The 27,722-nt window shown below is 40.2% G+C and overlaps 1 protein-coding gene across 1 annotated transcript in view; it reads right to left on the bottom strand.

Moving 5' to 3' along the window:
* HEATR6 (HEAT repeat containing 6) overlaps positions 1-27,356 on the bottom strand; it is a 36,030-nt gene extending 8,674 nt beyond the window's left edge. The window contains exons 1-14 of the mRNA XM_003281235.4: positions 27,126-27,356; positions 24,247-24,354; positions 21,788-21,928; positions 21,178-21,293; positions 20,235-20,349; positions 18,728-18,829; positions 17,754-17,891; positions 15,475-15,773; positions 14,555-14,732; positions 8,227-8,433; positions 7,764-7,863; positions 5,394-5,749; positions 4,460-4,582; positions 3,934-4,020 (exon numbers count right to left, since the gene is read on the bottom strand). Of these exons, the coding sequence (XP_003281283.2) occupies positions 3,934-4,020; positions 4,460-4,582; positions 5,394-5,749; positions 7,764-7,863; positions 8,227-8,433; positions 14,555-14,732; positions 15,475-15,773; positions 17,754-17,891; positions 18,728-18,829; positions 20,235-20,349; positions 21,178-21,293; positions 21,788-21,928; positions 24,247-24,354; positions 27,126-27,344 (2,289 nt within the window). The 5' untranslated portion in view covers positions 27,345-27,356. The remainder of the gene's footprint in view (positions 1-3,933; positions 4,021-4,459; positions 4,583-5,393; positions 5,750-7,763; positions 7,864-8,226; positions 8,434-14,554; positions 14,733-15,474; positions 15,774-17,753; positions 17,892-18,727; positions 18,830-20,234; positions 20,350-21,177; positions 21,294-21,787; positions 21,929-24,246; positions 24,355-27,125) is intronic.
* Between the last annotated feature and the right edge of the window lie 366 nt (positions 27,357-27,722).

Below are 27,722 nucleotides of genomic sequence, written 5' to 3'. Positions count from 1 at the left end.
TCTGTGGTTTTGGTATGTTTTGTTTCTGTCCCATGGACCTAGTCCTGGGTTTTGCTGTGTATTTCACACACCAGTTCTGTCTTTCTCCTTCTTCAGCTCCTGGAAACCCAGTCTGGGCCCTCCCTGCCCCACTCCAGAAGAATGTGGACAAAAAGTGGTTGCCAGTCTCCAGGATGGCACATGATTGCACTCACCTACTAATATTTACACCCTTGTGTAGTCCCTCCCATACTGAACAGGCTGACCTGTGTAACCAATAGGATGTTGTGGAAATGACAGCACGAAACCTCCAAAGCTAGGTCACAAAAAGCACCACAGCTCTGTCTTGCTTTCTTTCTCTTGGATCACTTGCTGTGAAGGAAGCCGGCTGCCATGTCAAGAGGATACTCAAGCAGCCCTCTGGAGACGTCCTTACGGGGAGAAAATGAGTTGAGGCCTTCTGCCAGCAGCCAACACTAATTTGCTAGGTCTATGGGTGAGCCACCCTGGAAGAGGATCCTCCAACCCCATCAGGTCTTGCAACCCGTCAGTTGACTGCAACCCTGGGGGCATCTTGATCCCAACCTCATGGGAGAACTAAGCCAGAATCACTCAGCCAAGCCACTCCTAATTCCTGACTCACAGAAACTGTGAGAAAATAAATGTACATTGCTTTAAGCTGCTAAATGTTTAATTTGTTACTCACTAATAGACAAGCAATGTAGAAAACATGTCTTTTTTTTTCCACAGACGAACAATACCTGAGTGTGAACAGTTAAGAAGCTTGCCCAAAGTCATTTATCTAGCAAAGGGAGAAGTTTGAATTCAAACTGAGTTCTGTCTGATAACAAAGCTCAACTCACTTCCCTGCGCATGTTATATGAAAGCTTTAGTGGCAGTCTAAGGCAGGGACTAGGGTTAGAATCTTTAATTCACTGCAAGGATGACAGAAATTGTGAAGGGAAAAGAATAGGCAGAATGTGGAGGGCAGAGGGAGCAAAGACCACCAACACTGAGCTGATTTTGCTTTTAGCACTAAGTAGAAGCCTTTTTTGGTGTGGTCACATGCCCTTCATCCATCTTTGGAACTGGTACAGTGTGGGGGTAGCAGAAACAACCTGAAAACACAGGAATTTAATAGAATTGTGGGGGGGCTGGTGGGGGGCAGGGGGGACGCGGGTAACGGAATTACCTCCTATGTGTTAGCATCTTTACATGTCATTCGATTTTTCAACAGCCTTGTGACTGAAGGGTTATGGTTTATTATTCCTTTTTACAACTAGGAAACCATGCCTATAACCACGTATCCATTAAGTGGCTGATATGGTTCGGATGTGTGTCCCCTCCAAATCTCATGTTGACATGTGACCTCCAATGTTGGAGGTGGGCCTAGAGGAAGGTTTTTGGGTGATGCACGCAGATCCCTACTGAATGGCTTGGTGCTATCCTTGTGGTAATAAGTGAGTTCTTACTCTGTTATTCACACGAACGCTAATTGCTTAAAAGAGCCTGGCATCTCTCTTCCTTCCTCTCTCGCCATGTGACACGCCTACTCCCTCTTCGCCTTCCACCATGACTGGAAGCTTCTGGAGGCCTCACCAAAAGTAGATGCTGGCACTATGCTTCTTGTATAGCCTGCAGAACTGTGAGCCAGACAAACCTCTTTGAAAAATAAATTGTCCAGTCTGAGGTATTTCTTTACAGCAGCAGAAAAGAGACTAACACAGAAAATTGGTGCCAAGGAATGGGGTGTTGTTATAAAGATACCTAAAAATGTGGAAGCAGCTTTGGAACTTGGTACTGGGCAGAGGTTGAAACAGTCTGGAAGGCTCCAAAGATAGGAAGACAAAGGAAAGTTTGGAACATCTTAGAGACTGATTAAATGGTTGTGACCAAAATGCTGATAGAAATATGGAGAGTGAAAGCCAGGCTGAGGAGGTCTCAGATAGAAATTAAAAAGTTTGGAGAACTGGAGGAAAGGTCACCTTTGTTACACCTTAGCAAACAACTTGGCTGCATTATGCACATGTCCCAGGGATTTGCATAAGGTTGAACTTAAGAGTAATGACTTAGGGTATCTGGTGAAAGAAATTCTAAGCATCATTCAACAGGTGATGTGGCAGCTTCTCACAACCTATAGTCGGATGTAGGAGCAAAGGAATGACTTAAAGTTGGAACTTATCATTAAAAGGTTAGCAGAGCATAAAAATGTGGAAAATTTGCACCCTGGCCCTGTACTAGAGAAGGAATCCAAGCTCAGAGCAACTACTTGCTAGACAGATTAGCATGACTCAAAGGGAACCAGGTGCTAATAGCCAAGACTACGGGAAAACAGCCTGGAGGGCATTCTAGAAATCTCTGAGGCAACCCCTCCCATCACACACCCAGAGGCCTAGGAGGAAAGTGGTTTTGGGGGCCAGGCCCAGGGCCCCACTGCCCTGCACAGCCTTGGGACACTGCTCCCAGCATCCCCAGCCTTGGCTCAAAGGGCCCCAGATACTACTTGGTTTTCTGCTTAGTGGGTACAAGCTGTAAGCCTTAGCAGTTTCCATGTGGTGTTAAGCCTGCAGATGCACAGAATGCAAATGTGAAGAAGGCTTGGGAGCTTCCACCTAGATTTCAGAGGATTCCCTAAGCCTGGGTGCCCAGGCAGAAGCCTGACACAGGGACAGAGCCCCTACTGAGAGCCTCTAATAGGACAGTGCCAAAGAGAGATGTGGGGTTGGAGCCCCAACACACAGTCACCACTGAGCACTGCCTAGTGGAACTCTGGGAATGGGACACGGCCTACACCCAGCAAAGTCACAAGGGCAAGGCTGCCAGGAGTCTTGGAGGCCCATCCCTTGCACCGGTGTGCACTGGATGCGGGACATGGAGTCAAGGACTATTTTGGAGCTTTAAGGTTTAATGTCTGTCCTGGGTTTTGGATTTGTGTAGGGCTTGTTGCCCCTTTCTTTTGGCTGATTTCTCCCTGTTGGAATGGGACTGTTTACCCAATGCCTGTAGCACCATTGTATCTCAAAAATCAGTAACTTGTTTTTGATCTTACAGGCTCATAGGTGGAAGGAACTTGCCTTGAGTCACAGCTGAGATTTTGGACTTTTGAGTGATGCTGGAAAGAGTTAAGACTTTGGGGAACTACTGGGAAGAGACGACTGTATTTTGCAATGAGAGGAACATGAGATTTGTGGGGGCCAGGGGCAGAATGATATGGTTTGGATGTGTGCCTCCTCCAAACATCATGCTGAAATGTGACCTCCAACACTGGAAGTGGGCCTAATAGGAAGTGTTTGGGTCATGGGGGCGGATCCCTCTTGAATGGCTTGGTGCTGTCCTTGTGGTAATGAGTGAGCTCTCTATGAGCTCACACAAGAGCTGGTTGTTTAAAAGAGCCTGGCATCTCCCTCTTGCTTACTGTCTTGCCATATGACATGTCTGCTCCCCCTTTGCCTTCCACTAGGATTTAAAGCTTCCTGAGGCTTCATCAGAGGTAGATGCTGGCACCATGCTTTTTGTACAGCCTGCAGAACCGTGAGCCAGATAAACCTCTTTTCTTTATAAATTGCCCAGCCTTGGGTATTCCTTTATAGCAACATAAAATGGACTAATACAATCATGTTCCCTAAATTTGATCCCATGGCTTTGGAGACAAAATCCCTGGCTCTTTCTGTCTTGGGCAGGCTGAGTAACCAGACTAGGTTTTATGCAAAAGAAATATTAGTTTTACTATTGCTGGTTATATGTTATACATAAGCCTACCACATACTAAATTGCAAATAAACTGAAATGTAAAATAAAACCTATTTATACTAGTTTCATGTTTTCCTGGATTATAAAACATATTTTTTGACACTGGAAGAAACCATATCATCTACTCCATTTATCACTGAGCTTCAAAATAAAACAGCAACTGAAGCACTAATAAAAGAAAACTATGAATTGACATTTATTTACCAAGAAGACTGGCACTCTCTGATCAGGTGCTGCAGTGGAGTCCGGTTTATGCTGCTGTATTAAGCCTGTGCCCAGTTCTTCCAGAAGCTGCCAAGAAAAAGAATTACCAAAGTGGAGCATGAGAACGAACGAACAGCTTCACTTTAGTAACACCTTCACTTGAGTAACACTTTCACTTGAGTAATACCTTCACTTTAGTAACACCTTCACTTGAGTTCGGAGATCACCTCAAATCAAGGGGAAACATAATTTGCAACTAATTTTCTTTCTTTTTTCAGTCACTCTTAACAGAGGCATTCTTTCAAGGACTGAAATCAACAGCTATATCTTATTAATTTGTTACCGAATCAATTCGTGGGGTTTACATGTAAGAGCCGAAAACAGAAGAATGTATGTCTTCCTTACCTGAAATCTCTTTAAGAAATCTCAGAATTGAAGGACATGTGGCAGAAGAATATAAAGTGAAGAAAAGGAAGGATATAAAGTGAAGAGAAGGAAAAAGCATTGTGGTTTTGATGAAAATTACCTTTGCTCCATGAAGCTGAATGGATGGATCTGCTTCCCCCATGCACTTGCAAATCACCTCTCCAAGCTCCATCAAGTAGGCTTGAGTCATTGAAAAGTAGCCCCTTGCCAGAAGAGTCAATACCTGCAAAGAGAGCATGGAATTAACCCTCTAAGACCTGAGTGCAAGGCTGCAATATCCAGAAAAGTGTTATAATATTTCAGAAATCACTTATATTTAACAGGGGCTGAAATCTGTTGAATGAAATTAAGAACCATAATCTTTATTTAGTGACTAACATCAATAAACTGTATCATAGTTTTATGGTGCTTTAGTATATGATTGCTTTTCATTAACATAATCTCATTTAAGTCTTGGAACTGTTCTTTAAAGTAGGTATTAATTGAATTTTACAGCTAAAGAAACTAAGCTTGACAAGATCAAAGGACATGTTTCATGTTGCCCAGTTAATTAGCAGCAGACTCCAGGACCAGGCCCAGTCTCAGATCACATTTGTATAGAAAAAGTAAACTCTTTTATCTAGGATTGTTTTCTTCCTTTGAAAGAACAATTATTTTGTTACTCTAAGCAGGTACAAGACCAAGGAGAAGCTTATAGAGAATTAAACATTTAAGTTGCAAAAATCAAAAATTAACTGTACAATTTCACTCAGAATTATTCTACAATCTATTACATCCACCTGTCATATAATACCTGAAGTGACTAAAATAATTTGCAATCAAAGAACAAAAAGGAATGAATCTGCTATTTTACAACCAAGGAACACCTCCCCGAAACAAAACAACAACAAAAACAATACACCACCCATACCTAAAATACAACTCCCACGAACACAATTGACACATGGCTTGGTTTTACCTGCTCGCTCCTCACGGTCACTCTGAAGGAAGAATGGTTACTTCCATTTCAGAGATGAGGAAATGAAATCTCCTACCTGTAAGGCCTCCAGTCGCATGGGGGATGGTTCGTAGTTGCCTCCTGCTGCAGAGCCAGCATCGCTACCTGAACAGGAATCCTCCTTGGGCAGTACGACAATGGAAATGCAGAGTCGAATGAGCCAGCAGGGCTCTGAAGATCCCCTAGGTGAGCTAACTGATGTTTCTTCCAGAGAGGGTCCTGTAGGGGCTTTCTTCCACCAATCAGGAGGGCTGAGGTGAGGGGTTGCTGAATTGCTATTACTGAGTCCAGAAGAACATGGCTGTTGCAGAAGCAGCTGGACTTCAGGTAAAGGTGCGTGGGTGGACACTATAGCTCCCAAGAGTGTGAGACTTGACACACGAACATTAACATCTGTCAAAGGAAGCAGTAAGAACTTATCACCATGGGAACAGCTACCGTAAAGATGGTAGTTATCCCTGCAGGCAATTAAGAATTAGTAGTTCCTTGTGTAACCTGAATCTAATCAAACTTCTAGACCTCATTTCCAGTTTGGAAATACATGGGACAGGAGAATAAGTTAACACCATAAAGAAACAATCTGACAAATTGAGAATGTGATTTATTTTGTTATCTTTGGTGACAGAGTTTAGAGTTCACATTCTATAAGACAATTGGGTTAGATTCTTTCCTCAGTCAGTTTGATATAAAAAAGATGGGTGGGGGGACTCTAGATTTAAAAAGACTACAGTGACATAATAACTAAATGCAATGCATGTACCTTGAATGAACCCCGGATTTTAACAAGAAATATTTTTAAAAAGCTAAAAGGTCTGTGTCCAGACTGATTTTTTTTTTTGCATGTGATGTCCAGCTGTTCCAGCACCAATTGTTGAAAAGTATCTGCCCCTTTGTTGTAGATCAGTTGACTATATTTATGTGGGTCTATTTCTGGGCTCTCTATTCTGTTTCATTGATCTGTTTGTCTCTTCCTTGGGCAATATCACATTGTCTTAATTACTGTAGTTCTATAGTAGATTTTGAAGTCAGGGAATGTCAGTCCTTCAGTTTTGTTCTTCTCTATCAATGTTGTGTTGGCTATTCTGGGTCTTTTGCATATCCATATACATTTCAGAATCAGTTCATTGATATCTGCAAAATAACCTGCTGGAATTTTGATTGAGACTGCACTGAATCTATAGATCAAGTTGGGAAGAAGTAACATCTTTACAATATTGAGCCTTCCTATCCATGAACATGGAATCTCTGTCCATTCATTTAGTTCTTTGATTTATTTCATCAGTTTCACAGTTTTCTTCGTATAGAACTTGTACATATTTTGTTAGGCTCATACCTAAGAATTTCAGGGCTTGAACATTTTAATGAAAAAAAGTTACTTGAGGATAAAGTCAGATACTTGAAAGGAACCTTTGAGACATGGTGCACTCTCCTCGGCTGAAGATGCAGATAATGAAAAGTTGGTACAGCGGAATGAGCAGGGGTTGTTTTCATCTTATTTCTGCCACGAATGTGATGGGAAACCTTAGGGTAAGACTTACCTTTCTGGGTCCCTTTTTCATACATTAGTGTAAGTAGTGAACTGGACTTAGTTACACCTCATTATCTCATTTGAGCCTCACAAAAATCTTATGATGTAGTTATAATTCTTGCTGTTAGGAAGAAATTAGGGTTCAGAGAGGGCCATGGCCATGAGATGGCAAAAATGGGAGTGGGCTCCAGACCCTTGGATTGACTTCAGGTCCCATGCTCTTCCCACTATGTCACAGAAAACATCCACTATTCCTTCCTTGTTACAATTCTGCCTGAAAAACTGAACTCATCAGAATGTGGTCTGATCTGAAAATTTGCAAACAAAAGAAAAGCAAATCTACAAAAGGCAAGTGTTTATAGCACACATACATTATGTGTGGGAGGAAATAAGATTGCAGTTAGTAAAGATTTGAAGTTCTGGAATTTTATCTGAACTTCATAGGAAATAACATTAAAGAAGTTAAATTTTGTATTCCAGTTTTTCTTTCCAAAAAGTAGATAATATCTATCTGTCCGTCTGTCTGTCTATCTAACCATCCATCCATCCTCTACCTATGCGTAAGGGATATAAACTACCATACTCCTGAGGGGGGCTGCTTGCACCTGGCTCAATGTTAATTCTAAAGGGATATTCCGGGTCACTGCCCTGAGCATTAAGCAGGCAAACTTTACAATTAATTCTCTAGCTCACTTCCACTGGGACTTGAGGGGTCAATTCTTGCAACAGCTTATACCCCTGAAAAGTTGAGAAGAAGCAGAGATCTCAAGAGTTGTAAAAATGCTTTGAATATATACATATATCTGTATCTATATATTTTTACTAATAGTCTGCATCTGACTGATATAAAGAAGCCATCAGTTTTAAGCCACTACAAACCTTTGTGGCGAATATAAGGCTTTATCTGGTTCCAGACTTTGGTCAGCAGGCTGAGTTTTAGACGATTATAAGGTGCATTTGATACTAAATTTGCAAGGCACTGTAAAACACAAAAAGTCGCTCATCAAAAGGCTTGATTAGGCCACAGCATAGAAACAAATTTTGCAGCATTTAATTAAAAAAGAAAAGTTTTCACACAACTAAAAATTAGTCTTTTTTTTTTTAAAATAACACTTGTATTCTCATTTGTACAACTAAAGAAGTATTTTTAGCAAATCATTTATTAGGACATACAGAGATTATAGGTAAGATCAGACAAGTAGGTACAGACTTCCAAATAGGGTATTTTTAAAAAACTATTACTTAGTTATATTCTTAAGTCAAGTTACTTTTGGGCTATGTAAAATAGTATACAAAATTAAAACAGAGAAGCCCCCTCTGGAACCCACAGTTGGTACATTACCTTAATTATCTGAGTAAGGGTCTGTGAGGATGACTCCGCCACCAAAGCTAACAAAAGACATCTGTGCAACTCTCTAATGCTGGAAGCGATCATTACGGAGAAGGGGGTAAAAGCCCTTCTGTGGTCACTGGTATCTTCAGCAACAGAAAGAAACTGCTTTGAGCCTTCCAAGATGGCAGATAAAACTTGCAGAGCACAGGCACGTGTCTGAAATTTCAGGATGATTCACACTGATTAGTTGAAAATTAGGAGTCAGATTCCCTTCTTCCTATACCTATTTAATGTTCAAAGTATTTACAATCATTTTAATTGGAAGAATAAAGGCAATGAGATTATCTGTTAGTTCCTAAAAACTAGGCCACTTGCATCCCAGACCTAAAAAAAAAAATCTTTATTTTATTTTTATTTTAGAGACACAGTCTCGCTCTGTCACCTAGGCTGCAGTGCAGTGGTGCAATCATAACTCACTGCAGCCTCAAACTCCCGGGCTCAAGCAATCCTCCCACGTCAGCCTCCCAAGTAGTTAGGACTACAGGTGTGTGCCACCACACCTGGCTAAAAAAAAATCTAGAAACACATTGCTGTTAGGTTTTTTACAGTAAGAAATAAATCTAAGCTACACCGTAACACAAAAATCTGAAATCCTAAGCATGAGAATAAGGATTAGAGGCCTGGTTTATTCAAGCAGAATGCCAATTGAAAAGTTAAAGCTAAACAGCCCATGGGGTAGAAAAAATATATGCGCCTAGAGTCTGTTTCCTATCAAAGTTCCTGAGAACATTATGCCTCATATTCCACTCTGAAGTACGTGTGTTCAATGTTAACTTAAATAGGACTTTAGGAACTTTGTGTACATACAACTTGGCAGACATCATTAGTGATCCAACTTTTAGAAACAGTCTTAGGTACAGGAAATAACACTGCCTGCAGTGACAGTATTTGACAATTCAAAAAAGGAATCCCATTAAGTACAATCTTATGAATGGAAAGGACAAAAAGTACATCTTTGGCATGACTGCTGTTATTTGTCAGGAAAGGTGTCATTGGCACCCAGATTTTCTTTGTAAGGTTGAAAGATTACTTTCAATTGGTACTCAGACGATTTTGCAGTATTAAAAATCAGAAAGGAAAAGAAAGCCCAACTTTACAAAAATGGGATATAGGTAATAAGCACAGGAATATTAATACGGAATAATAATGTACTCTCTTTGGCCAGCTCATCCAAAAATGACAACTAACATTTTCAGTCAAAAAATGTAAAAGCAGGGAATCAACATTACAATTCTAGAATCTAACCTAAATACTTACTCAATATGAAGCATATCCGAGTTTGGAGCAAAAAAGGTTTTCCCAAAAGCCTTCAATTATATTATCTCCAAACAACCAGGTAATAAATCACTAGGCAGGCCTTTTATAGAGTGGAATTGTAGAAATCTAGACTTATTGCTCCGAAGAGAAATTTGAAGTACAGTAGCATCAGACTTCAGAATTAAGCATAATCCCCTAAGGTGGGAAACTGACAATGTATTAGGAAACTGTGTGTATATGTGTGAAAAAACGAGAGAGCGAGAGCATGAACACAAGACAGCTGATCCAAAAAGGACTTAGATCAGGGACTGGCAAACTTTTCTGTAAAGAGCCAGCAGCACACATTCTATATTTTAGACTTTGCAGGCCAGTTTCTGTCACAACCACCCAACTCTGTGATTGTAGCATAGACACATAAAGGAATAAATGTGGTTGTGTTCCAAAAAGCCCTGATTTACGGACAATGAAATCTGAATTCCATATAATTTTCATATATCATGAGATATTATTGTTTTATTTTAAAACCACTTAAAAGTGTAAAAACCATTCTTAGCTCACAGGCCATACAAAAACAGGTGGTGGGCCAGATTTGCCCTACAGGCCACAGTTGACCAATCCCTACTAGAGGCTGGTCCGAACTCAACAAGATAGATCTTATGCTAAACCTTCATTTCTTTAGAAGGCAACTAAAAATCACAATTCCAACAGTTCACAAACTGAATGAAATTGAAAATCAAAGGGGAAGAAATGAACTAACGTTCCAAAAGTCAAAAATTTTAGCACAGTTTTGGCATCTTAAGGGGAAAATCATGACTATAACAGATGAAAACAAATGTCATTGAAATTGGTTATTTTTTCCACTAAGTTATAAAATCTATACAGAAATTTGATACTATATCAAATTGTACTTCTCACAGTTCTGAGTTAATTTCCTTTAAACTCTGTTTAACATATCTTTGTTGTTATAATTGTTACTTAAGATACTGAATCTGGTACAAGTTTTGCTTCATTTGTTCTTATATCAATATTTAATATCTTGTTTACCAGTTCTAATCAGCACTTTCAGCAGAAATTACTAACATGCAAGCAAATCATAACAGGTGTAGCTCTCCAGAGAGCTCATTTTGTTAAGTTTTTATTGTCTGAATATTTAAAATGATGAATGAAAGGCTTTTCAGTCTTACAAAAGTCAGTGTGCTCGGTTTTACTAGTGTATAGTTTCATCTCCTTGGACATGAAGGCTTGTCTAAAGCTAATAAAACAGAAAAGTACTTTTCCTTTTTTGCTACTTAAGAATATAGCAGAAATGTTTGCTGAGGTAGCCTAGTCAATCCTAATTCTTTTTCCTCTTTATGTGTGGTCTCAGAATATTTCTGGAAGGGTGACAAAGAAGTCCCTGCTGGGAGTGGGTACACTGAAGTTTCCATGCAGGACACATGACTGTTCACATGTTATTTTATTGGATCTCACTTCCAAAGTCAGTTGTCTTTTACGTAAAGGCATTTCAACATTGTGCCAGGGACTGTGGATCGGGAGGTATCTAAGTGATATGGTTTGGCTGTGTCCCCACCCAAATCTCAACTTGAATTGTATCTCCCAGAATTCTCACACGTTGTGGGAGGGACTTGTGGGAGGTAACTGAATCATGGGGGCTGGTCTTTCCCCTGCTATTCTCGATAGTCTCACGAGATCTGATGGGTTTATCAGGGGTTTCTGCTTTTGCTTCTTCCTTATTTTCTCTTGCTGCCGCCATGTAAAGAAGTGCCTTTTGCCTCCTGCCATGATTCTGAAGCCTCCCCAGCCATGTGGAGCTGTAAGTCCAATTAAACCTCTTTTTCTTCCCAGTCTCGGGTATGTCTTTATCAGAAGTGTGAACGCTGGTACACTAATTAAAGACTGCCTGTTCTTTGCTAATACACTAAGCAAAGATTGCCTGTTCTTGGCTGGCCATGAGAAAATCTACCATTCCATAACGGTTAACAATTCCAACCTTTTCATTCTCTTTTCTAGTTATACCATCTATTATCTAGATTTCGATTTGTTTTCACTTTTTATAGTTATCTAAAAGAGCAATAAATCATCATCATGAAATTTGTAAATCAGGATAATTCTCAAGGTACTAAGACAAAGGTTTGCCCTGTAGTTTGTTTCTTAAGATAGGTCTTGATGATATTCTCCATAATATGCCTTTATAACACCTAAGGAAATCAAATAAAAGAAATTCTTAAATTAGTCTTGTTATTTTTATTGATAATTTGCTCTGTCCCTTTTGGAAGCATATAAGATGTGCTCCAACATGGAAACGTGATCATTTCCCAAGTACCACAGCCCTGCCAAATCCTAATGGACATTTCTAAGTTTTCTTCTCCCCAATTAACGATTCTAGCATATTATGTTTCAATTTCCTAAAAGTAGCCTCTGTTTATTGTTGGCATTCCGACTGGAAGAGTCTAATCACCTTTCCTTCTGTCCATTTGTCTTTAGAAAATTTCTTAGTATACCAGTTAAAATTGTGCTTCCAGCTGAGTATGCCATGGGTCATATCAGACCTGCCATAAACTCAAAACTAATCACTAAGCACTTCAATGACAAGATAAACTACAGTTGTCTTATTGAATCCTGGCTAAGAGGAACTCCAGCATCTAACTCTATATGCACAAGGAGCACCTGAGATGACCACTTAGCCTGGAGTCATGGCAGCTCTTTTAACCTGGTCAACCCAGAAAGCTGTTCCATTCTAATTACATCATCTGTTATTTTTAATTTTAACACACATAACTTTCTAGAAGTCTTTATTTTAAAAGCCTGTCCCACTGGGCTGGGCGCGGTGGCTCACGCCTATAATCCCAGCACTTTGGGAGACCGAGGCAGGCACATCACCTGAGGTCAGGAATTCCAGACCAGCCTGACCAACATGGAGAAATCCCGTCTTTACTAAAAATACAAAATTAGCCGGGCATGGTGGTGCATGCTTGTAGTCCCAGCTCCTCGGGAGGCTGAGACAGAATCGCTTGAACCCAGGAGGCGGAGGCTGTGGTGAGCTGAGATCTCACCATTGCACTCCAGCTTGGGCAACAAGAGCAAAACTCCATCTCAAAGAAAAACAACAACAACAAAAAAGCCTGTCCTATGACATCACCTACCACAACACTTTCTTCTAGCATATGTCTTGGTGCACAGTTAATTATACTATGGACAGACTGCAGAGGTATGCTCCAAGCTTTGTTGTAAACAATTAATCACCACACTTATTTAAACCCTTCCAAGCTAACACTTGATTAAAAGAATCTCTTAAGTACAATCATTTCACTTGCCATTACACTGAACTAATTTAATTTTTTTCATCTTTTAAAATCCTCTTTAAGTAGGATGACTTTTTTTTTTTTTTATTTCTCTAGGATTTTCTTGTGGTTTTTTGTACTGGATCTATGGTATCTCCAGAAGGAAGTTCTGTATCTTTTTTCCTCAGCACATCTCTTGCATTCACCAAAGTTAAACAGTAAGAACAAGTCTAAAAGGTACCTAAATCAAGGAGATGGATAAGACCACTTTGCAATATGTGAAATTTCTCATGGCAGTTTAAGTGAAATGTAAACATTTTAAAAAATATGAAGATATGAACATCATGAAAATTATTCCAATTCATTTTCATCAGCTATGACCTCATAACCTTTTTGTATTCATGTTCTAAACCCCCATGTCCCGCATCCCCTTGGCTGGGCAGCTGTGACACAGGTGATGAAGCTGGGCTGCTTCTTGCTCCACGGCACCATCTCCTTGGCCACTGCTGGCAGCTCCCCTAGATGAAGGGTCTTCAAATATATATTTTCAATATTTTTAGTAGCTTTTATTTCAATTACTCTAATGGCTTCATTACTGATTTCTTTGCCACCACTCATTTTCCATTTTTCTCCCAGGTTCCCATTCACTATCGATTTAGTTAATTTGTAAAATTTCTGCCAGTTAATTTCCTAGGATAAGGAGTATTTGAAATACCCTACAAGTCATTTGTGTGTGTGTGTGTGTGTGTGTGTGTGTAAAATTGAGGCTAACTTATTTTTCTTTACCTTATAAAAGCTTCTGATGGGTCATCCAGAAATTTTCTTATATAGTAAGTTACTCAAGGAGATGACTCATACGGAATTCCAACATATTGTGGGTTACCATCCCTGACCCCTTAAGGAATAATCTTAAAAATAGAAAAGGAACAATATGCTGTTGGCCTAATTAAAACTTCTCTCTTTGTGGGTAGTTGGTTACCTGAGGACACCCAGATGCCATTCAGCACGACTTTTTAATGTTCATTATTGTAAATGGCAGGCTATTTTCCTTACTTGGTTAAGTGGCTAAATTCTGGAGAGGAATTAACATATTCAAGCAGAGGCAAATATTTGATCAGCCATGAGATATCCTGCTATAGGTATCCACGCCTGACAATCATTTTTTTCTTCTTTTTTAAAAATACGTTTTTCTCATTAAAATATGTAAATATTTATTACACATGATTTGAAAACTGGAGAAGTTACAAGGAAAAAAACATGTTTGAGATCCTACTGTATATATAATTCTACATCCTGTGTTTTTACAGAACATTTTGAGCATTTTTCTAAGCCTTATGCATCCTTCATAGCCATTATGTACCATGATATTCTACTGAGCTGTTTAAGCCATTTCTGATGTTTTCTCATTATAAATACCACAGCAATCAACATTTTCATAAAAGGAAGAGAAGCACAGCTGCTTCAGTGCAGTTCAAGGGAGACACCAAAGTTAGAATTCAGTGTGCTCAGGCTTCAAGCAAGCCCTGGGGCAGGAAGCAATCCTACATGATCAGCCTCAATGTATTATTCACATTAATCCCATTTCCTATTTTCCTGTCTGTCCAGTGGTTCTCAAGTCGGAACTTGGGTCAGTGTTACTAAGAGCTATATTCAGATCAGACAGGATAAGGCAGAGAAAACAATAAGGATCTGTAAATTTTTTCTTCCTATTATAAAGCTTAGAGTTTAAATCCTCTTACCTTTGGAGAAGGGTCTTTCAATGTAAGAGTCATCAAGGACACTGACTGTGGGCTGCCAAGTTCAGGTGTATCAGGAATAAAGGCTGACCAGTAGCCATAAAGAACCTTTTTTTCTATCGATTTTATAGTTGAAAGAAAACAAACTAAGGCTCCTTGGCGAACTTTAGCTTGGTAAGACCTTTCATACCCAAGAGAAAAAAGAAAAAACATTTAAAAAATCGGTTTTTTTTTTTCAAATGCAAACATGAAATGGTATTTATTTCCACCAATTCAAATGATACATTCAAAAATTAAACATTCTAAATAATCCCTAAAGATGTCAATGTGTTATTAAAAATTTTTCTTTCAAACTACAATCAAACATGTTAAGACAATTTGTTTCTGTAACAAGTTATTAAAGCTGACAATTAAAAGACACAACTGGAGAACAAGAGGGCAACATTTTGATATCAGGAAACTAGTGTTAGACAGGAAACACTGCCGAGTAACCATCCATCCATTCAACGAATATCTACTGAATGACCTATGTACGTGCCAGGCATCATGCTGAGGCTGCTAGACATAAAAAAAGCCCTAGCATTGACAAGCTAGGCAGCGAGGGACAGTTAAGGAGATAACTATCATACATTACGAATAACACTAAGGCAGAAAAGGCTTCCCAGGGAATATGATTTCTGAGCCTGTATCAAAGATGAGTAGTGGTTAGCAAGACAAAAAGGCAAAAAAGAATATTCTAAGAAGAGGAATGACATGTGCAATGGCAGATCAAGAGAGCAAGTCATGTTCTGAATAACACCATGCCCCCCAGAAATCAGGCTCTTCCAGTTAAATCACATGGAGCAGTCAGGTTTTTCAGAAAAGTTATAAACTTACATGCAACTTAGAATACAAAGTATAAAAATGTAACAAAATACTACTACCTCATTTTACTCTGCATGCCTCCTTCAGCATCAGAATAGTCTGACTCACTACTGCTGACCCTTTTCCAACTGGAAGAACTGAAGGGTGAGGAGACTCCATCTTTTCCTGCAGCTCCACTTCCATCTAAAGGCAAACTCTGGACACCCAGGGAGGAGGGACACCAAGTGTTCCCTTCATGCAGGTTCACTCTGCCTGTGCCAGTGACTGGGGCTGCCTCTATTTCACCACTGGATTCCTTTTCCTCCTCCTCTCCTTGCTGGATTTTCTTTGGTTTTACTCTGGACTTTTTCTTTTTATTCTGATTTTAGGAGCAAATGAAGACATATGTAATAGCTACTTCAGAATGGCTTTTCGCTGAATCATTACTTCTTCATTTTAAAGTGACTAAATATGTCCCCAACATGTAGTTTAAAGAAAAGAAAAGAAAAGAAAAAAGAAAAAAGTGGAACTTCTTTAATACCCTAAGCATCAGGCACGATGCTAAGTGCTTACTGTCTACTACAAGAGAGAAAGAATGAAATACACGAGACACAGGAAAACACGTGGCCTGGGTTTAAATTGTACCTCTGTGCCTTGGGGCAAATAATTTAGCCTCTCTTGAGCTTGACCTTGCTTATCTGTAAGTATGAGGCTAATACCTCCTACCTTGCACAGGTGTTGTGAAAGTATTCAGCCTTCTCAACTGGAATTTCTCAAGAGCATTAAAGCCTATAGAAAATGACTTGAGTGTCTATTTTATCAGTTCTCCGAGTAAGATATATAGCTAGTACCACTCCACATGCCTGCACAGAAGAGATGGTAATCCATTACATACAATGCTCATTTCAGGGCTTTGGGTGTCTGTAGAAGTAGATACTAAGTAGAAGCCAGTTTCTTTCTTTCTCCCTGTTACTTTCTTTCTGATATCCAAGTATATCTGGAATCTGTGTCTTCCTCCACGTTCTCAAAGTCTGTGGCCTTGAGGAAGGAAGTTCCCATTATTTCTATCTTGGACTACTTACTGTGGCCCCCAGACCCATACTCTTTTATTTGCTACCACAGTGATTTTTCTGACGCAAATCTGATCACATCATTCCCCTATATAAGATTCTTTAATCAATCTCTATTGCCTATGAGATAAAAAGCCCAACTCCTCAGCCTCCTGTACAAGAATCTTCTCATTCAGCCTCTGCTACACAATGGCTCCACCCTCTCTCCCCGCACTGAAACTCTAGTCCTACTAGTTAACTAATGGGCAATGTATACTCTCATTATCTATGTCTATGCACCTTTTGTTTTATCTGCATGAAACACTCATTCCTCCTTGTCTGTACTGCTACTCACTCTGAAATCTCTGTTTAGCTACCACACCTTTAAAAAGCCTCCTCTTCTTCCTCCATTTAGACTGAGTGCCCCCAACGTGTTCCCAGAGTACTCTGTGAATATTCTAATGAGAGAAACAATAATATTGTATTGTAGTTGTTTATTTATGCATCTTTGCCTTCTCCCTCAAACTCCTAAAAGCAGCCAGAGTCTATATACTTAGTGCTTAGCACAGCGTCTGGAACACAGCAGATGTTGGGTAAATGCTGAGTGAGTGAATGAGTGAAATAATTTCTAATAAGAAGCATTTTGATCAGGTATGACATTTCTGGAAGTGAATCCTTGGCCATACATCTGTATGCTCCAGGTTCTCTAACCAAAGCACGAGGGAGATGGCAGCTATCTGGAAAGGCTGGGAAATCAGGTGAATGTAAGGTGCGGAGATGGTGCGCTGACTGGTAGGTGGGCTTCTAACGGTCTAGAGTGGGGTTGGCAAATTATGGCCCAAAAGCCAAATCCAGCCCAGCATACAGCCTGCTTCTGTAAATAAAATTTTAGTGAAACACAGTCATGCCCATTCATTTACGTAGTGTCTATGGCTGCTTTTGCACTATCACAATAGAGTTGGTAGTTATGACAGAGACCTGAAGTATTTACTAGCCTAGTAGAGAAAGTTTAGAGAACGTGTGTTGACTCCTGGTCTTGAGCATCATGGGGATGAGAATGCTTGGTTTGGGGTATAAAGTGAATGCTCATTTTTATAGCTGTTACACTGACTAAACCTCTAAGAAGTATAAGATGCTTTAATTGGTACTTTGAGCAGCAGATGAGTTTAAATTTACTATGCTAACAACCCTAAACTGAAATAAAATTCAAGGTAGGCTTTTAGGGTAGTAGTGATGCAAATCATAGAAAACACACACAACAATCTATTAAAAATAAGCCACAACTTAAATCTAAATAAACATAAATGTACCAAAGTTGGTCGAGAAGCACTGGATTCTGATTGCTGTGGTTTGATAGGTGTTCGCCCATCATACTGAGGAAGCGGAGTTGGGTATAACACCGTGGGCATCTCTATGTTTAGTCCAGGGAGTCCGTGAAACATGAATTTCTAATAATGATGAATAAGGACACACACATACACACAAAACCAAAAAAACCATTAATCATAAAACAGAACTATTTACCATGTCTGGATCAGAACACTCACAGATTAATGTTCAACAGCCTACTAAAGAAACATAAATGAGACACAAAATAGATACCTTGAAGGCATAGGGCTTAAAGAAGAGCTGAAGTTTATCTGGCCTCCAGCTGGATTTGGTTTGGTCAGATCAAATCAGGTCTGGTTTTAGTTTCCTTATTTATTTATAAAATTTATCCAATTACTTTATCTGTCTATAATTTTTTAAACCAATTTGTCATTTTTATTTACCTATCTCCACCTATAGCTATCTCTCTATTTGATGTGGGAGCAAGATAATGCCACAAGGAAAGAGTTACTTCTTACTTTGCTGGCTGAAGAAGCTGGGTCCCCGGAGATGCTGGCCTGACTTTCCAACTGACTGGCACACTCGGAAGCTGCCCATTGACACGTCTTGGTTGGCCTGCCTACCACTTGGAGGAGAAAGCCAAGGAGAAGCACTGGCTCTTCTTGTACAAACAGGTACAACATAGTTTATAATTAAATCTTCTACAGATCATACCTCCCTACCTATTCCCTTCCTAAGATTCATAAATAATTTTAAAATTTTGATGCATTTATTAAACGGAGATTTATTTTCTGTTCTTAAGTGTCTTTGAATATGAACAGTTTTGTCTACTCTCTCAAAATATATGTAAGAACTTTTAATACCTCAAAGTTAGCCTTAGAATAAGGATGTAAAGTGGTGCTTGTACCATGGATTGAAACAGGAAAGACAATGATCATATGAAGACTTGCCTTACCTTTAGCACAGCTAAAAGTGCTCCAAGTTCATCGGTCTGTGTTAGTTTCATTCTCCCACCATTTAGAAGTGACTGTATACCTTTTAATGCATTTTGCAATAACTAGGGGGAAAAGGGAGACCCAGTTAGAAGGCAGAATAAAATCTGGTTGTCCAGGAATCAACTTACTAGCACCACTTAGGATGGAAGAAAGACAGTCTCTAGATGATGAAAAAAAACTTTACAGACACACACACACACCCACAAAGCAGAGATGAAGATCCTAGGAGACCTGATAAACTACCATGAATTCTTTTCTAGAAGAAAAGAATAATGAAGTGGTCTTATTGTACGTGTTTATAAACCACTATGTACAAATGGTGAGGAAAAAAAAGAGAGAAGATGTTTAGCAAGAAAAATGTGACAAGGGATAAAAAAAAGATAGCACAGATCAGAATTGGGAAAGCTCTGTAATATGGCAAACCCAGCCCTCTTAAAAGCAAGGGGATGTATGTGGGAACAGATGATAAATTATAAAAACTTGGTTTCTGGAGGGCAATTCTGACCAAGATTGATTTCTTGACTCAGTAATTTCATTTCTGGAACTCTCTCCTTAAGAAACACTTCCTACATTGGGATGATGTGAACTGTAGCCTTGTTTGAAATAGTGGGAAAATTTTTAAAACTTCAATTTTGATGATTATGATATTGATTATAAAAGAAACTAACCCTCAGCTAAATGTAAAACTCAGCAACAACAACAGCAGGCCCTCTGAATGCTTTATTTCATATACTTCTCATAAGAACCCCACAATGTGGTTGTATCAGTCTCTTTTCAGGGAGGAACATGGAGGCTCCAAGAAGTTAACTGATTTGTCCAAGGTCTTCCAGCCATAGCAGTTAGAAACTATGAGGTATATTAACAGGAACTGAACAAATGTCCCAGAGATACTAAGTTTTAACAAAACAAGAAAGTTACGAAACAGCATATTAAATATGATCCCATTTAAAGTTGTAAATATGCTCGTTTACATATAGAAAAAAAAATCTGAGGGCACATAGCACAAATTGTCTTCAGTGGCTATATCTGAGCAGGAGACTAGAAGGAACTTTATCTTAGATATATAACATTCGAAATATGTTACTCTAAATTTAAAAGATGCTAACAAACTGTTATTTGCATCATATTTTTTAAAAAGAAATAAAATATTGCAGATATATTTGGTGAAATCTCTCTTCACTTTCATCTCAAAGACAGTCACTAGCCTGCAACTATTGCTTTTATACTCAGAAGGAAAAAGAATAGTTTCCTTTAAAAACCTAGAATTGCAAAATATAACAAATAAAAAGCTTCTTGTAATTAAAACCGAAATGGCATGATTTTAGTCTTTTTAGATTATAAACATTTCATATATGTGTATTTCTCTAGACAAAGCTAATAGTGCAAATTAAACTCGTTAGTAACACTCTTCCAATCTGCTTCTAGACACATCCGCAACATTCACTAGATCGATGATAATCCACTTACCATGCAAAATGTGATATCATCCATATCAGATGATTTTGGAGATTGTAAAATAGTCAGGAAAGCTTGGAAACAGACATTTTGGTAGGGCTCCTCCAAATACGGCTGTCCTGGCATACTAAACGCATACAGAGAAAACAACTCAAACTCAGTCTCCTTTAAAATGAGGCTTGCAAAAGACTAATTAAAAATAGCAGTAATATAGACTATTAGAGTTGGAATATACCCTTGAGTGCAACTATGCTATGGAAAATTATTATTTTGGTTAATTAGCCACTGCTGGGGGACAGGCACAGGGCTAGAATGAATATAAAGGGTGGTTTCCATACAGAAAGGTTACAGAAGTTTGTGGCAGAAAGAGTATGGAGAAAGAAAAATCTTGTTTTAGTTCTGCTGTTCAGTCCTAGGAGGGAAATAATCCAGACAGGTCCTGTCAAGCTAGAATCACACACCTGTACCTGCCTTCCTACTCACTGGACAGCACTGTGCTATGCAGAGATGAGTTCATATTTGTGCTGCTCGTTGTCTACTGCCTACTGTGAGAATCGAGGGTGAGCAGCTGGAGCTGTTTCCATCTTCTTCAAAGAAAAGAAATTGCCCTTTACAGATACATCTCACCAGCACTTAAAATTTGCATGAATATATCCTTCTAAAAACTTAATATGCTTAGAATTTATACCAATAGAAAACAAAATTTTGACATACTGCACATTAAGTCACTATTACCACATTTTAGGAATATGGTCCTAGTCTATTTTCCTTCTTTACAAGTAATATTAAAATTAACAAACAACATAAGATGATTTTACTAGTAAAGTACATGGGAAATGCAAAGTTAGTTATTTGTCTAAGTTGGCTCTGGCTTCAGGCAGAGGGAACTGCCTACAAAGGGTCCAATAGAGGCACTATCTTATTACCATTGAGAAACTTGACCGGAGCCACATACCTGAGACATAAGTTTGCCATACAATGTACTGCAGCTCTCCTGACTTCAGGATCAGACTGAGCCAAGTCACTCAACTTCATTAAGAGTCCGGTCTTGCCTAGCAGCTCTGGGAGGTACTAAGAAAAATAACAGTCAATGTAGGTCAAAGAAAAGCTTCTAGGAACATATTACGTTTTAGACAGATTTCTTCCTTCTTTCTTTCTTTTTCTTTCTTTCTCTTTTTTTTTTTAACCAAATGGCAGTTAAGCACCAAAAGACTAGCTGTTAATAAATGTCTCAGGTGGATATGCAAAGATATGCCAAAAAGCATCAACAACGATCATTACTCCCAGCCTAGGTAGCTGCTGATGCTCTTTAGTGTGGCCGCATGGCTGATGGGTAATGATAATGTTAAGAATAATGGTTACTATTTACCGAGGGCCATGAACTTGACAAGTATTGTCTCACTTCATCCTCAGAGTAACTATTTTACACATGAGGAAACAAGGCCCAGAGTAGTTAAATAAGAATTGCTAGAGATTAGTGGCAAGATAGAAACCTGAACACAGTGTTTGGCACCAGAGCCTGTGCTCCTGGCCTTTCAAAGGAAGGATAAAGCACTTTAAACTACCTTTTGACATTTTGAGCCATTGCAGTACACCAGAGCTGCCAGGGCTTGAAGAATTTCCATGTGTGTCCAGGAACTACACTGATGAATAGCTGAAATAGTATATGCCAACAGGAAATCCAAGTGCTGTTCATCAACAATTACCTAACAGGACAGGAAAAGATATATTCTGATCTTTTAAAAAATATTATGCTTTTATGGACATGTATGCTCACCTGAATCAAGCTGTATAAAAGACAGAGTGTGTGTCTGTCGTTTACGTGTCAAAAGGATCACCTCTAAAGGGCCTGAAAGTTTGATCAACGTAGGGGCCTTCTCCCCACCCCAAGGTCTTGCTCACTTCTTCCTCTTTAGTAAAGTAGAACTTGATAAAGTCCTTGTAACTTTTCCTTGAACTAACCAGACATTGGCAGCTGTGAATACACAGATATGAGTATTTCAATGCACTGAAATTTAATTAAACTGCCTTATACATAATAAACACTCAACGAATACACAGTGAACCAATATAACTGCTAAATACTTACTGCACCTCTAACATGACATGAGGAATACACCATGAAGAGAGGGCATATCCCTGCTGTTGAGGAGCTGATAATGTTGTTGGGACAGACCAGGCTAATCAAAGTCTGGTCTTGAATTCATGGACAATTGAGACAAACCGTCACCAAGTGCTGGAAAGCTGGTAAAGGGTTATAGGTGCCACTGGTGATCAGGAACATCTCCATTTGCCAGTGTTACAAAGATGATACACCTCAAAATAGTAAACACACATAAGCTACCCCATGTTAGTTTCAAAGATTCTAAACTGAAAACAGCCTTACTCCATGCAGCAGACACTGTTGGTTACCTACTAGCATCCATTTCTTCCTTCCCTGCTGGCAGAGTACTAATTTAATTTGAATGTCCACCTCTCCCACGTGAGACCTAAGGGTAAACGCTAATTAGTTTAAGAGAGTGGGGCAACCTGGGGCAACCTTAACCCCCAAGGAACATTTGGCAATGCCTGTATACATTTTTGACTGTCACAATTGGAGAGGTGCTACTGGCGTCTAGCGGGTAGAGGCCAAGGATGCTGCTAAACATTCCACAATGTGCAAGACAGCCCCTAAAACAATGATCTGAGCCAAAATATCAATAGTGTTGAGGTTGAGAAACCCTGATGTAGGCTAATTGTGGCTGTACATTGTAAGCATCGAGGGAGCTTAAGTCCTCCTCCAAGTGATTCTAATGTGTAGTGAAAGTTGAAACTACTAGCTGGAGCCATTCTCCTGCTTAAAGACTGGTTTAGAGAGGTATTTATATGACCTAAGTCTCTCCAGCAAGATACTGGGGAGTCTACTAGAGAGTTTATGGGACACGTTTCCTTACTCTTAAGTACAAGAGACACAACATAAAATAAAGTTATTTAGTTTCTGCTGAATATTAATATTTCTTTGCCATGGGATGTCCAGAATTGGCACAGCCATCTTATGACTGTGAGAGATGCTAGCTGAGGACAACCCACATGCTGAGGATGGTGAAGGGAAAGATGAGCCTCTTATTATTAAGGGGCTACAGATGCCTCCTTTGGGACTTGGGACACGGAGTGATTTCTTTTTATTTTTTTAAAAATTGTTTAGTGACTCTGGGATGGCTTTTCTGTTTACTGCAGCCAAAAGCATCCTAATTCACATAATGCTAGTTGATATGTTTTGTGCTTTTTTTTTTTTTTTTTTTTGAGACGGAGTCTCGCTCTGTCACCCAGGCTGGAGTGCAGTGGCGCAATCTCGGCTCACTGCAAGCTCTGCCTGTGCTCTTAAATATATTCACATACTCATGTGGTAACAGTCTTAAATAAATAACTGGGGTCTTTTTATCCTGCTGTCCCCTTGGCCCCAAGCTACTTCTAATATTTTAGAAGTATCACAAGTAGACCATAAAAATGGTAGCTTCAGGAAAGGGGAAAAATATTGGTGGGAAAGAGGCACGGGATTATTTCAATTTATTCTTAGATATATTTTGTTCAAATATATCTTCCATAAGAAATTATAAATTAGCTGGGTGTGGTGGCGGGTGCCTGTAGTCCCAGCTACTTGGGAGGCTGAGGCAGGAGAATGGTGTGAACTCGGGAGGCGGGGCTTGCAGTGAGTTGAGATCATGCCACACTCCAGCCTGGGCGACAGTGTGAGACTCCGTATCAAAAAAAAAAAGAAATTATAAGGTTGGGAGGCCTGAATGATATTGGCTTACTGAACCAAACAGAAAGGCATACTTCTAATAAACAAACTTCTAGAATTCTACAGAATAATTTTTTTGGATCAGAGTTTACTTGCTTTAAAAGCATTCTTTTTAAGGCATTTGCTTTTCCTATAGCATCTCAAAAAATAGCCTATCATACCTACTACAGATGTAGTATTTCAAAGATATTTACTTACTCTCAAAGTTCATGATCTGAATTCTAGAGTTACACACATGATTACCTGTAATCTGTTAAGTAAATGGTGGATAAGCTGGGACACTTTGCTGACAAGATGATTCTGATTAAGAGGTACCAGTCGGCACGCCTGGACAAGAAGAGCACTAACGTCCTACCAAAAAAAAAAAAAGATAAAGAAGAGGTAAAATACTTACTAGTCAAGTGAAGATCCTCAAAACACAGCCAAGTGGGAAAATAAAAGTAAATATTCACATTCAAAATGGGGAAAGAAAATGTGAGGCAGGAAGGAAAAAAATGAAGTGATAGAACAAAAACAGGATGTGCTAAAAAAGAAGGAAAAAGCCAGGCACACTGGCTCACACCTAATCCCAGTTCTTCGGGAGGTCAAAGCGGGAGGACTGCTTGAGCCCAGGAGTCCAAGACCAGCTTGGGCAACATAGTGAGACTCCATCTCTACAGAAAAAACTTTTTTAAAAAAATTAGCTGGATATAGTGGTGTGTAGTCCTAGCTTCTTGGGAGGCTGAGGTGGGAGGATGGCTTGAGCCCAGGAGTTCTAGGTCACAGTGAGCTATGATCTTGCTACTGCACTCCAGTCTGGATGACAGAGACCTTGTTTCTTAAAAAAAGGAAAAAAGAAAAAAAAAAAACGGAAAAGAATCAGTATGGTTTTGGTCAGGCTGAAGACTCTGTGCTCTATATATGTAGAGACAGTATAATTAAATACCCAAAAAAAGGCTTCTAGGGTATAAAAGCACAAACTGAAGTTAAAAATATCAAAAGGTAGGCCGGGCGCGGTGGCTCACGCTTGTAATCCCAGCACTTTGGGAGGCCGAGGTGGGCGGATCACGAGGTCAGGAGATCGAGACCACGGTGAAACTCCGTCTCTACTAAAAATACAAAAAAATTAGCTGGGCGTGGTGGCGGGTGCCTGTAGTCCCAGCTACTTGGAGAGGCTGAGGCAGGAGAATGGCGTAAACCCGGGAGGCGGAGCTTGCAGTGAGCCGAGATCGCGCCACTGCACTCCAACCTGGGTGACACAGCGAGACTCCGTCTCAAAAAAAAAAAAAAAAAATATCAAAAGGTAAGTGAACCAGATTTTCAATGCCGTTGGGAAAAATCAGACCTAACACTTCTACGGATTTTATGCATAATTAGGGAATTCTTAAAAAAAAAAGAGAGAGAGACCTATTTGCAAGTCACACTCTTCATTCATCCATCGATGTTTATAGAATGACAAGGTTCTGAGCACCTACTATGTGCCATAGTGTGCTAGGTCCTTGGGCTCCAAAGGTAAAAACAAACATGTTCCTGAACCTCAAAGAGCTCAGAAACTAGTGAAAGAGAAAGAAACACAACAATTAAAATAAGGTGAATTAAGTACTGAGAGAATAAAGTACAAACTCTGTCCAGAAACAGTAATTAGGGAGGCCTTATGGAGGTGATTGTAAAGCAGAATCTGGAATGATTTTAAGGATGAGGAGAAATTTGCCAGATAGGGCATCAAAAAACACTGCAAGCAAAGTGGACAGAGTATGCAAAAACCTGGAGGTGTGAAACACCAGTAGGTGCCTGAAGAACAGCAAGTTTTACATGACTACACACAGGAACAAAAGGGGGAGTAACAGGAGAGAATGGAAGTTTTGTTGCAAAAGTATCCAATTATACAAATACAGCAAAAGTCCCCGACTACTGCCTTAATCTCACTCTGCTTCCTAATGACATACACTATTATTCTGTAGTCAATTCTTTCAGACCTTTTACTTTGCATATATAAACACACATATTTTAAAATCCCTCCTCCAGCTTCACACTGATCTCATTTTGTATGAATTGTTCTGCAACTTGCTTCAACCATTTACCAATACGTATTGAAGACTTTTCCAAAGCAGATTTTAAATTTTATGATCAATTTTTTTTTCCTCCTAAAGAAAAGATCATTCTGGCATCAGAGGAATGACTGGCTTGGAGAAGAGCCAGACAGGAGGCAGGAGATCAGTCAGAAGAGACCAGCGGAACAGTCCAGGCATAAGTCGCCTTGCCTGAGGTCTAAGGCACGCGTTATGGGAACGGACATGAGGGGATGAACGGAGAAATATATATGAGACACATTCTGAAATATCTGAATTGGACAGGATCTGGGATGAAGGAGGGAAGAACCAGTGTTTGTGTCTTGTGTGACTTGGTGGATGGTGCATGTGTGTTGGAAGGTGGGATGGGCTGGGGACGGGAATGTATGTTTGGAACTAATGAATTTCATCTTTAGGAACTGTCTAGTTTGAGATGCCTGTGCAAGCAGGCAACTTGGACCACTTCCCTCTTTACTACGTAGGGCCAGAAGGCCATGGTGTCAACAGTTCAGAGAATTCATTAATTTAAGGCCTGATGTGTGTGATAACTCAGACGGCAGGGGGAAGGAGCTAGTGTGTAGGAACAGAAAACGTAGGGGCTTTGTGGCAGAGTTTTGTATACTGTATTTTTATGAGCTTCAGTATTTTCATCAGCAAAAAAGACCTAATACTACCCAAGTTCTAAGATTCCCACGTGGTCCGTGTATCATATATGCAATAAACAGTAGTAATGCATTTTGTCAACAGTGTTCTGGGTGCATAGAGAGGGAGTGAAGGAGGGTGCGGGCGGATGGAAAGGTGGTATCAGAGAGGAAACCCGAGGCATTATCAGAGCAGGAGTCCTCAAGTTGGGTTTTGAATGACTGGAGAGTGCCTGTTCCTGCAGGGTCTTCCAGATGGAGAACTAAGGATGTGCCAAGGTAGGAGCGGACACGCCAGCCTGAAACTAAATCATCAGGCGCCAGAGTGGGAAGAGCAGGGAAAGGCAGGCGAAGGCCACCAGCTGGGTTCCCGGAAGGGTGGGGCCGGGGCCGGCAGGCGCCGCACCCGCTCTCTCCCGGGCGCGCTGCCTACCTGCGGGGCCACACCACTGCCCTGGCAGTAGTTCTCGGAGATGAGCTGATCGAAGAGCAGGTGGATCTCGGTGCGGGCGGAGCTGCTGTCATCCGGGCGCAGGGCGCAGAGCCTGGCAGACAAGCGGCGAAACCCATTGCCTGGCTCAGGGATTGCTTCCCGCGGTGCCTCCCGCTGCTGCCCCGGAGTCAACGAGCCGGCAACTTGCACAGCAGCCATCTTTTCTACGTGGCGGGGGCGGGGTCCCAGAGAAATACTTCCGGAGCATCCTCCCCCTCTGCGCGCTAGTTCTGGAAGTACCTTTTTTAGACCCCACTGGGACTCAGAGGGGTTTCTATGACTACGGGACCCCTCGGACTAGTACCCTGCAAATGCTTGTCAGAAATTGGCTTGGAAGCCGGGCGCGGTGGCTCACGCCTGTAATCCCAGCACTTTGGGAGGCCAAGGCGGGCGGATCACGAGGTCAGCAGATCGAGACCATCCTGGCTAACACGGTGAAACCCCGTCTCTCCTAAAAATACAAAAAAAAATTAGCCGGGCATGGTGGCGGGCGCCTGTAGTCCCAGCTACTCGGGAGGCTGAGCCAGGAGAATGGCG

The sequence above is a fragment of the Nomascus leucogenys genome, chromosome 14, assembly GCF_006542625.1.
Source record: "Nomascus leucogenys isolate Asia chromosome 14, Asia_NLE_v1, whole genome shotgun sequence".
NCBI classification, from domain to species: Eukaryota; Metazoa; Chordata; class Mammalia; order Primates; family Hylobatidae; genus Nomascus; species Nomascus leucogenys.
The sequence above is the reverse complement of the archived record's forward strand: the minus strand, read 5'-3'. Positions and strand labels throughout refer to the sequence as shown.